This window comes from Etheostoma cragini, chromosome 20, assembly GCF_013103735.1.
Source record: "Etheostoma cragini isolate CJK2018 chromosome 20, CSU_Ecrag_1.0, whole genome shotgun sequence".
NCBI lineage: Eukaryota > Metazoa > Chordata > Actinopteri > Perciformes > Percidae > Etheostoma > Etheostoma cragini.
In genome coordinates this window covers 23,038,311-23,050,062 of record NC_048426.1, presented here as the reverse complement: position 1 = coordinate 23,050,062, position 11,752 = coordinate 23,038,311, and the positions used below count along the sequence as shown (strand labels likewise).

Sequence of the window (11,752 nt, the reverse complement as noted above, 5' to 3'; positions counted from 1 at the left end):
TCTAGCTAGCTGTCTGGATTTACCCTGCAGAGATCTGAGGACCAGGTAACCATAGTCCTCAGAAATCCACCGGAGGTTTGAACGCCAACACAAAGAAAGCGGATTGGAAGGAAATATCGGTGATAATACATGCATCAGGCAGAATTTCGGAGCAATCCCGAAGTGGAACCTCAAGGATATACAGCATAGATAGTCTACTGTTGACGTAACGTATCCCAGACACGTGTCAGTGTTGGTCATTTCTGTGTGTGGAATAAAAGCTGTTTTTCTGCAGTTTCTGGACAAGCCCTTTAACTGGCGTTGCACAGAGGCTGCAGGAATGTGAGGAATGACAGTGAGCCCAGCAGACAGGGCCAGGGCAGGCTGGAGTGGGAGGCTTAGCCGTGGTCCTGCAGACAAAGCTGTTTCTGTGCAGCAGCCTGTGAGCTCTGCTGCCCCGTCACCACTGATGTGCTCACAGCGCGACAGAAGCTACAACTGCAGCACTCGCTCCGCTCAGCACACACTGTGTTCATGCTGTCAGCTGTTAACGCAATGTTACAGAGACTCATCCAAGACTCTGAGGCTTGTTTCTTTTTTTTGTATCTTTTTTATCAGTGATAATCAAATGAAGCCTCATGAAGCTTTTTTTTAAGCCCACTAGATGGCGCATCCTGCTTTGAAGATTTTTTTTTTTTTTTAACCCTGGTGTCCTTTAGGTCAAATTTGACTCATTTTTTAAAAGGTTTCTGAATCAGAATTTGGGGTTTCCTTCAACCAAATTGTAATTAAAATTATGAAAATAACGTGGATGGCTCCGTACGACGCTCCTCACAAGTTAAATAACTGATCAGCTCACTATTTTCATTGAATTTTAATTTTCATTGAGTTCATAGCATTTTAAGAAGAAAAAAAAAAACGACAAAAAGTGTCAAAAATGGAGGGAAAGAAACAAAAACGTCCCAAATAAATTGTAAAAAGTGAAAAAAGAACTTTGAAAAAAGTTGTCGAACAAATGTCGGAGAAAGGTTCAAAAACTTCAACACAACAAAAATGTCAAAAAAAAAATCAAAAAAGAACTTTGGGAAAAGTGACAAAAGTGTATTTTTTCCCTTATTTTGACCCAGAATAACTAAATGTTGGTCTATGGCAGGGGTGTCAAACTCAACTTCCCTAAGGGCCACACTACAAAACGAGAATCACATCAAGTGCCAGACATAGAGTTTATTGCTTTGATTCCATGGGAAGAGTCAAATACATTTGACTGTATTATTGCATGTCTCATATAGTCTTCTCAGTTACAGTTTTGTGTGCAAAAATGTCGAAGAAAATGCCAAAAACGTTAGGAAGAAGCGTGAAAAAAAGAACGTAGGTAGGCCAAAGTGTATTGTGGATCTAAATGTTTATAGGGGCCAGATCAAAATTAGCAAGGGGCCGGATTTGGCCCACGGGCCTTGAGTTTGACACGTGTGGTCTATAGTAAGACAACAAGAGGGTGGAAGGGTTTTCTGTCGTACGACTAAAACAACTTCTGAACGTACACGTTCCACCAAAACAAGTTCATTTTGCTCTGTCGGGCCCAAGACGATTGTGATTGGTTCAAAGAAATGACAATAAACCAGAGCACGTTGCTGTCCCATCCCAGAATGCTGATTGGACTAGCCAGACCCTCCTCCGCGGCGCTGTGGAGGACGGTCTGGGACTCTTGAAGCTTTATTTGGCCGTCGCTACCATCCATGCATTGATTCTCATCCGGAGTCAGTGTTTTATACTTCACTGACATATTATATCTTGCTTGTCCACTCTGTTGGACATCATGCATCTGCAAATGTTCCTCCAGAACAACTTCCTTACCGAGAGAGTATTTTTGCAGAGCCACGGTCGCTGCATACGGAGCGTAGTGCCGCCCAAGATGATTGCGATTGGTTTAAAGGTGCCCTGCCACACAAAATCGTTTTTACTTGCCTTTTTTGAAATATGTCAGGTCCACATATGTCTGTGTTATGTTGTGTAAAAATTGAACTGCTACCTCCTCTGTCAGCTCTAGCCAATGGAAAGAAATAGGCAGAGAATTCCAGCCAATTAAGACAGCTGGTCAGTCTGATGTCATATTGTCTGAGCTCATTACTATTCATGAGTTTGCTGGGTAAAGGATGCTGATAGCCAGGCTCTCATTGGGTAGCTGTTAGCCAATCAGAGTCAAGCAGCTTAGCTTGTTGAGTATTAATGAGAACTGGCACCTGCAGGCTCTCTATACCACGCTAGAATGGCTTAAAACAGGGTAACCAAGGTAACCAATGCATTTTTTCCACAAAGGAATGAAATATGTGTGGCAGGGCACCTTTAAAGAAATGCAAACAACCCATTATTGTGTCATATCCCCGAATGTATGTGTGGGGCAGCCAGACCTTACCCCACAATGCAGTGGAGATAGGTCCAACACGAGTCGTGCTGTGGTCGGCGGGTGGAGCTCCACGACGCAGAATCTTCCTTCAGACAACACACTCGACGGAAATAAATTAAGACAACTTGACAAAAAGACTACAAACTTTGTTTTTACTCTCTAAAAAGCACATCATTTCCGTCTGTACATCTTCAATTCGCAGCAGAAATGTTGTATAAAATAAATGGAAAGAACAATGAACTGTGCAGGAACAATCCTTAGGCAACGTTTGAAGAAAAAAGAAATAAAAACAACAATCCATCGCAAAGTCACCCATCGGCGTAGTAACCCCCAAACGAAAGTGAGGCCTACAACACGTGCACAATAACACTCTTTGACCCAAATACTGTAAGTGTAGTGCAGAACAATGTTAATAATAACAATTTGGTGAAATATAACTGTGTGTAAAGAGTGACAAAAGAAAAAAGAGAGAAATTAAACTGGTGTAGAAACGCCTGCCAGGGTCATTATTTTACAGTTATTTCCATTTCAAACCGTCTTTCAACAAAGTCTTTTATCCTTTGCTCCGAGGCAGCATGTCTCTGAAGCCCAAATCCTTTGGTAAGTCTTATATTCACAGTAAAAATTGGTTTAAAATAATACCGCTCCTCTTTTCTTAAAACACAACACGACGGGTGTGTTGAAACTGAATATTTAAAAAGTAGTAATTTACTAATTACAATAGTAGTTACTTTTTCAACAACTCAGGAAAAAAAAATTAAAATACAACTAAATAAAAACACTCACCTTTGGACCCCATGACGCTTCAGTTTTTTGTTTTTTCTCCTGAATCTGAGTCCATTTTCAGAGTAAAAGTCGACATGAGTCTCCTTGGTCCCACCATATCAATACCGTGGTGAAATATTAAAAACGTCCAACCCCCCCCCCCGGATGTGGTAGCTACTCTGTTGTTATGTCTCCTTAATCTCACAGCTCAGTTATCTCAAGATAACCCATATTTTATTTCAGAGGAAATCTAAATGTTTGCGTCAACAGTGTAATTCTTTTAAATTCAAAAGTCTTATTTTCCTGTAGCGACAACGCCTTAAACATTGGTGTTTTTCAGGTAAATCTTGGTACCGATTAGAAATGTCTCGGCTGCGATACAGGTGGTGCGGTCACTAAAAAAACGTATTTGTTGTATCACTTAAATTCCAACAGGCGAAAGCGGAGATATGGAGCATGCTTCCTGTTAGAGGACCGAAGTTCTGCCCACTTAGCCCCGTCTGTGTTACGGTTATCTTGGTACAATGTTTTGTGTTGAGTAAAATATGTTCTTTTTTAGGGGTTAACGGGCTGCCCTACTTTACGGTAGGTGCATGGAGTGTTTCCTCTCATCCGTCAGAGGGAACGGGGACTGTCTGCAGCGGCGGCGGCGGCGGCGGCGGTGCTCCTGTTCCTAGCTGTGGTGCTGGTTCTGGCTCTTGATCAGGCTCAGTTTGCTCTTCAGGCCCTGGCAGTAGGCAGACAGGCTGCTGTTGTCCTCCAGCAGCTTGCTGTGCTCCTGGATGAGCCGGGACGAAGTCTGCTGCTCCCTCTGGTCCTGCTCCAGCTCCGACATTAGCTCCTGTCTGAAAACAGAGCCTCTGTTACCGTCAGCGTGTCTGAATAGGCACCCTGGAGCCCCTTAAAGTGCTCATACTATGCTTTTTGGCTTTTCCCCTTTTCTTTATGGTGTTATATGTCTTTTTTTGTGTATGTTATAGGTTTACAAAGTGAAAAAGCCCAAAGGGATGTACCATCTCCAACGGCAAACACTGTTCAACAACTGCTCCAAACAGCTCTGTTGTAGTCCAGCCATTACTTTCCTGACAAACGTACGTCACTTTGTAACACACGTTCTAATGCTAGCCTAGCTGCTAGCATGGCATGCCCTCATACTCTGCTTCTGACTGGCTAGTAGTCCTTACCTAGGTACTGTCAGGGCCCTCATACCCTGCTTCTGACTGGCTAGTAGTCCTTACCTAGGTACTGTCAGGGCCTCATACTCTGCTTCTGACTGGCTAGTAGTCCTTACCTAGGTACTGTCAGGGCACGCCCTCATACTCTGCTTCTGGCAAGCCACCAGTACTTACTACACACGTGCAACTCCCAACAAAGATGGAACAGATGTGAGATGCCTCCCTCCGTAGCTAAAACAGAGAGCTCAACACACAGGGTGAAAAGATGAGCTGCAGCAATGTATAGTACAATAAATGTGTTGTTTTCTGAAAATTAAACCAAATAAATCTATTCTGGTACAACCTTTAAATACAATTATGAACCTGTCACAACGCCAATCAGACTGTTGGACCCGGATGAACGGACACGCTGCAGCAGCGCCAGGTAATACACGGAGAAATCTCTCTCTCTCTCTCTCTCTCTCTCTCTCTCTCTCTCTCTCTCTCTCTCTCTCTCTCTCTAACGAATACAGCAGTTTTACATTTCCATGTTTCAAAGGATTACTTCAACAGTTTAGGAATTACATGCTTGATTTGCCTTCTTTGTCTCAGTGACATGAGCAGTTAGTGAATGGTTAGTTTAGCATAGCATAAACACAGAGACCAGGAGGAAACAGCCAGCCTGGCGAGCACAAATTAAATCATACACTAACAAACATGTAAAAACAACAACATGTGGTTTCAGGGGGATTTATGTGTGGTATCTTCCTGCTTCCAGACTCTATGCTAATCTAGGCTAACAATGTCCTGACAATTTCTTTTAAGTTCAATAAATGCAACATCTTTCCATCATGTTAAATAAGCCGTCATTTCAACATTGTGTGATTATGTTGCCGGGTTGGGCCAGTGGGTAGAGCAGGCGCACATATACGAGGCTTACACCTCGACGTAGAGGTCCAGGGTTTGAGTCTGACCTGTGACGATTTCCGGCATGTCTTCCCTTTCTCTCTTCCCTTTCTCACCTAGCTGTCCTATCCATGAAAAGGCGGAAAAGCCCAAAAATAACCTTTAAAAAAACATTGTGTGATTGGGATTGTATCTGGATTTTTCTTAATCCAGACGCCTTAGTTAGTAACATGCGAGTGGACTTACTTCCTCAGGGCGAGGTGAGCGATCTCGGACTGGACTTTGAGGTACTCCTGCGCCATCCTGATGTGCTGCTCGAACACGGCCATGGACTCTTTGGAGTTTGGACACGGAGTCAGCGGCTGAAAGCACAGGGACAGCTCCGTGATAAACACACTGCTGCGTAAACACGGGGTTCATCGAGACCGACGTCAAACAACCGGAGGAGAGGAACACTGTGGGAAGCGGTTCCCTCGTTTAGGCTGCAACTGAATATCAACCTTTTAACACCGACACACGTACAATAGCTCTGCAAACTGTTTAGTTCTAACTACAAAATACCAAGAATAATGAGTAGTGCCACAATAACTGAATTTATCAATGAATTTGTCAAACCCTTTCAGTTAAGTCCTAAAATCATAAATAACTAATCTCATTAAACAGTTCTCAATATTAGGCAAAACAGGCAACAGTAGAATAACTATAGATAGATAGATAGATAGATAGATAGATAGATATTTATTGATCACAGAAAATGGAAAATTACGAGATATATGTAGGGGCGGCAACTAACAATTATTTTCTTGATTAATCGGTTCGTTGTTTGGTCTATAAAATTTGGCCAAAAATTGTTTACAAAAATGTTTTTGCCAAAGCCCAAGATGACGTATAAGATACAAGATTCTACAAGATTTTCAGTTTACGGTCACAGAGGAGAGAAGAAGCTGGAATCAAAGAAATATGACCTGTTTTACCCTTATCAAAAGAAATGATTCAAACCAATAATTGATAATCAAAATAGTTGCAAATTAATTTAATAGCTGACAACTAATGGATTCATCTTTGCAAGTCTACATATGGTATTATTATTATTAATATTATTATTATTATTATCATCAGCGTTAACAGGACTGTAATGTAAAGGAGATGAACAGAAAAACAAACATATTTTCAACTTACCTGTAACTGGTGATCCAGTTTCAGGCAATCCATGGGAATGGAGCTGTCTAAACCATTGGTAGCTACAGAGAGAGAGAGAGAGAGAGAGAGAGAGAGAGAGAGAGAGAGAGAGAGAGAGAGAGAGAGAGAGAGAGAGAGAGAGAGAGAGAGAGAGACAGACACAGACACACACACACACACACACACACACACACACACACACACAGTCAGTGTAAAAGAGCTCCTGCACATACACAGACGCTCTGGTAGGCTGCACTGTAACGCCGCTCAGTGGTGCATTGTGGGCAGTGCAACGTAACTCAAAGCTTTGACCGTGGGCTCAGACTCATGCTGAACTCCACCTGTTGGAGTAGTGGTCGACTAGTAAATGAGAAAATAAAGTGGCGGAGTAGTACAGACACCACATTATGCTTAATCTTGGGAAAAAAAAATCCCAAACTGACTTCACGCTGCGATTGGCCAGCTGTGTACGCTGGGTTTAAACATTGGAACACTATATATATATATGTGTGTGTGTGTGTGTGTGTGTGTGAGAGAATCGGCATATACTATATACGTATATAAACTGTATATATATAGTATATGCTGATTCACACCTATATATTTACATACTGAGTAATAGTATCAGTATTTACATTATATATTTTTTTGGAGTCTGCGGACACAGAATTCTGCGGATTTTTTCTCAGATTTAAAAAAATAAAAATAAAACTCAGAATGTTTTCAATTGAATCTTTATTATAAGAGAAAAATAAAACCGGACAGCTAAATTTCAAAGATTTTCCTTTTGGATCGACGCTCAAAACTGTAAAAAAAAAAAAGAAAAGAAACCTGCATATTCCGGTTGGGGGCGCTCATGAGGCTCCCTACCTGTGGGAGAAAACGTCATCCTCAGCTCCGATTGGCTGGTGGTGGTTGTGGGGCTGGTGCAGGGCGTGGGGCTTTGGGGGCGTCCCGGCTGGCTGTCTACGCTGGGCCCTCTGGACAGCCCAGTCCGCAGCGTGGCTGTCTGAGGGGGAACAAACAGCTGAAATCCCAGACCACGTCCACATGAACACAACACCCCAGCGTGTTTGCCCTCATCCCGAAAGAGACTGTATTCCGACTAAGCAGTTTCCATGGATAATAAAAGATAATATTCCACTAATATTACTGTTTACATGCAGATGTGTTTTCCACCAGCGGACGCAAACTTGTTTGACCGTGCGATCACAGCGTCCCTTTAAATTCTTTTAACCACGTTTTGGAAAAGGTCGGCGTTTGTGGATATAAAAAAAAAAACGGTTGATTTCCAAGTCTTTCATAATGTTTAAAGTAGGTGTGTTTCTCCTTTTCTTTTATTTTGGTCATGCAGCTCTATAACAGCCAAGCAAACTAAGGCTGAACAGTTTGGAAAATAATGTAATTGCGATTTTTTTTCCCCAATATTGCGATTGAATTTGCAATTATTGGTCAAGCTCTTTGTCTTCTGTATTATTCAACAAAGACAAGCAATAAATCATTGTATAATATGAACAAAACAAGATTAGATAGATTAAACAAACTGTTCCTTCCTGGAGGCCAGGCCTGTATGTGATGATGAAATTAGGAGATGCAGAAAGTCAGAAACAAATCACACAAACTAAAGTGCAGATTACAGAAATATAAAAACAAATATGTGGCTTTACCACACTTTGTAGTATTTACATTATTTACTTTATTTTATTTACCGTAATAAACACATGTAAACATGTTGAATGCACTTTACCAAACACTGTACTTGAACTTTATTAGACAGTTAAATAAGAATAATTACACACACACACACACACACACACACACACACACACACACACACACACACACACACACACACACACACACACACACACACAGAGTAAACTGTCACATACTGGAGTAAAAATCTTGATTGAAACGCAGATTCTGAATGCGCATGCTACCAAAACGCAAATACCACCGGCACATCCCACGTGTCTTAATCGGAAAATGGTTAAATTGGGAATATTGTCATATTCGGGATGATAATGGAATATAAGAGTGCATGTGAATGTGCACAGACAGGATGACTGTGTGTGTTTACGGCCTGATTACCTTCGAGGGTTTGAACTGGAGTGGAAATTTAGCCTCAAAGCTTTTCAGGGTTTCCTCTCGGCCAACAGAGTTTCTGTGTTCCGGGGTGTCGTCACTCTTGTTACTCTTGATGGTGTACTCAGCATACGAGTCTGCGGACAGCAAGGACATTTTCGTACAAGGACTTTAACAAACATACGGACCCGATTTGTTTCTGGGAGTTGACAGAAACTAGCGTGAAAGCTACCTGTGCTCGTGGCCGACGAGGAGCCGCTTCTGCTGTCTGAAGACTGGTGAGGGAGCTTGAGGGGTTCATCGGAGCCCGGGAAGTACTGGAAGACCCAAACACACCACCCAGCGCTTTTCAAAAGAGCTTGTTACAGTTTGACCTAGAGCTAAGTCATTTGTTACATTTCCTTTGTTTATTCTGCACATAAATAAGAATGTGAAAATGATCCTTTTTGTAGTTTTAAGCACAGTTGAGACCAAAGATTCGCAACAAGACGAAAATGCTGAGCGGCTGTCGGAAACGGCCCGACTCGGCTCGACTCAAACCAGCCGGTGGCGACGCGGTGACTCGGCGCGTCAGGTCCCCAGAAGCTGGTTTTAGAACGTAAAAGGGACATCTGCCTTGTCAAAAACCAATCGCAAAGTCAGCTTGTAAAGCCCGCTACAAACCATAGAACTAAAATGATCCATAATCCATTTTAGTTCTAGGTTACAAAATGCCAACTGGTGGAATTGGCAGTGTTTTGGGCGTAGGCTCAGCGACCGTCTGTGAGTGTGTTACGTGGTGGAGCGAGCTACAGAGTGGCTGAGCTGAGCGGCAACAAAGAACAAAGGAGTAAATCAGAGCATTAGGAAGTTTTCGCCTTTTCACCACTAGAAATGCAACTGTAGCAAACATCTCACTATCACTTACCTTCTTCAAATTTGAAGACAGGGCTGAGGAAAATATCCAATTTCGATTATTTTGACTGACATTGCGAAATGATTCACGATATTGGAGGGAATGATCGTTTTTGTATCATTATTCTCATTTTCATTGAAAGTTAGTAACATTGAAAGAAATGAAAATGATAGTGTGCTTTTTTTTTGCGAGGATCTGTACCGAACAAAGATTATAAATCTATTTTTAAGATATTTCAGCTACAGTTACAGTGGAGCGGCTCAGTTGGAAACTTGGAGGTAGTCAAGTTTTCACATCTCCATTTAGCTTTTAGCAGTGACTTAATGTAAGGCCCTATGGAATCGGTCTTATAACTTACAAATGCATTTTGCAATTCCGTCCATTATTTGGTATCACTGAACCTGCTGGACTCTACATTAACGCTGCCCTCAGTCTGGGACTGGGGCCAGCCGGGCCCTCTTTAAAATAAAGACACATACCACCGGGCCTAACTACTGTTCTGGGGCATGAAATGATATATCAAGTTTCGGAAAAGTCTCTACGGAGATGATACACATTCCGTCGCATTGGTGTAAACTGGCTTTTGAATGTTGCAGACGTTGTAAGTAGTTGCAGGTTTCAACTAGTCGTGGTTGTGAATAAGTGGTCTGAACTGGGCTCTAGCTGGAGTAGCAGTACGTGTTGGGACGATACCTCCATGAGCTGGCTCATGGTGTTCTTCACCTCCTCCATGGACGGTCTCTGGCTGGGTTCTTTGTCCCAGCAGCGGGTCATCAGAGTCTCGATGGGCTGGGGAAGGTCTTTGATCAGAGGCGGCCGCGTACCTGCGTCACAGTAAACGTTCAGTCAGGAATGTCGGAATGTGATAAGCTTGGACGAGGAACACTGACTCCCTCCTATCATCACTGCAGTGGAGAAATAGATTCATTTATTTGATTAGGACAACGCAATTTAATTAACATTTCTGTACATGCGCCAGTGTTAGCCAATCGGCTAACTTTCAACTGTAATCCTAGCTAGCATGCATGTCTTTATGGTGGGAAGAAACCGGAAAGAACATACAAACTCCACACAGAAAGGCCCGGAACGACCTGGATTCGAACCTAGAACCTTCTTGTTGTGAGGCAGAAGGGCAAACCACTGTGTAAGGTAAAAGGGAACAACGCAACATCACAACAATGTGTGTGCTCTTTGGAACTCGCTAGTACATCTGATTCTGCTACGAGTCAACAGTCAGTCTGCAGCTCTGTAGCGCTGTGAGGCTTTCAGCAGCTTCCTGCATGTAACTGTAAATGATCAAATATAAAATAAATGGTATCCGGTTGACTCAACATCATAGATCAGACGGAGGAAACATGCTGACTTATTTAGTTGTCTGCATCTAAAATGTAAACAAATCAACCCAGAAACCTGAATATACGAGGTCGAGTCATAAATTCCATGTGACTAACGTGTCATAAAAAGCTTCCCAGACATTGCTCACACATGCAGCTCAGCTTGAATGTCTGGTAGTCACATAGTTACGCCAAGCCGGGCCTGTTTGGACAGGGTGAACGAATGTTGAATGATTTGAATTTGCCGTTGGCTAATTGAGAGTTGAGTGACTGTCTCGTTAGAAGACGATGATGGCTGCATGTGAGCTAAAGGCAAAAGAGAGCGATTTAAGAAAGAAATACGTTTTCTTGGGAGGATGTCGTTAAAACAATTAGTGTTTTGCAAAGTTTGCCCCATGACAAGGCGGATAAAAGTGGATCTATTTTAAAAAAAAAACTTAATTTACAAAGAGTTTCTGCAGGTTTTACCAAGTCAAATTTGAGACTTTTTAAGATCATTGTTAACAAAAATTTAGACCTTTATCACAACATCAACTGAGCCCTAAATTCAGTTTTAATCAAGCCAAATATCGCTGAAGAAAAATCTGTTTCATGTCTGTGGTACTATCTGTAAGAGACTCGAGCCAATAACACAAAAGCTGATTGGCTGCAATATAAGTTGCACGTTGGTCTCATCTGTAGTTGTAATACGGTGAAACTGACCGAAACAAGAGAGGGAGCGTTAAATGGACGTAGCAAAAAGAACACGTTTAAAATTATTTATGACCTAGAACACATTACTTGAGCGAATTTAGGGCTTTTTAAAGCAACACTAGGGAACTTTTCCCGCTTTGGTTCCCCTACAGGTTGGAAGCGGAACTGTCCCGTTACGTGCCGTTATAGACGATGGCGAGCCGCTATATATAAATATATATAAACACACACACACACACACACACACACACACACACACACACACACACACAATTATATTTAATATATATATATATATATACACTCACCGGCCACTTTATTAGGTACCCCATGCTAGTAACGGGTTGGACCCCCTTTT

General features: G+C 42.1%; 1 protein-coding gene across 1 annotated transcript in view; it reads right to left on the bottom strand.

Annotated features, from left to right (window-relative positions):
• Positions 1-3,547: 3,547 nt before the first annotated feature.
• LOC117935477 (mitogen-activated protein kinase kinase kinase 7-like) overlaps positions 3,548-11,752 on the bottom strand; it is a 16,679-nt gene continuing 8,474 nt past the window's right edge. Inside the window, exons 8-14 of the mRNA XM_034857679.1 lie at positions 10,061-10,191; positions 8,705-8,789; positions 8,479-8,609; positions 7,258-7,396; positions 6,388-6,449; positions 5,455-5,570; positions 3,548-3,993 (exon numbers count right to left, since the gene is read on the bottom strand). Of these exons, the coding sequence (XP_034713570.1) occupies positions 3,822-3,993; positions 5,455-5,570; positions 6,388-6,449; positions 7,258-7,396; positions 8,479-8,609; positions 8,705-8,789; positions 10,061-10,191 (836 nt within the window). The 3' untranslated portion in view covers positions 3,548-3,821. The remainder of the gene's footprint in view (positions 3,994-5,454; positions 5,571-6,387; positions 6,450-7,257; positions 7,397-8,478; positions 8,610-8,704; positions 8,790-10,060; positions 10,192-11,752) is intronic.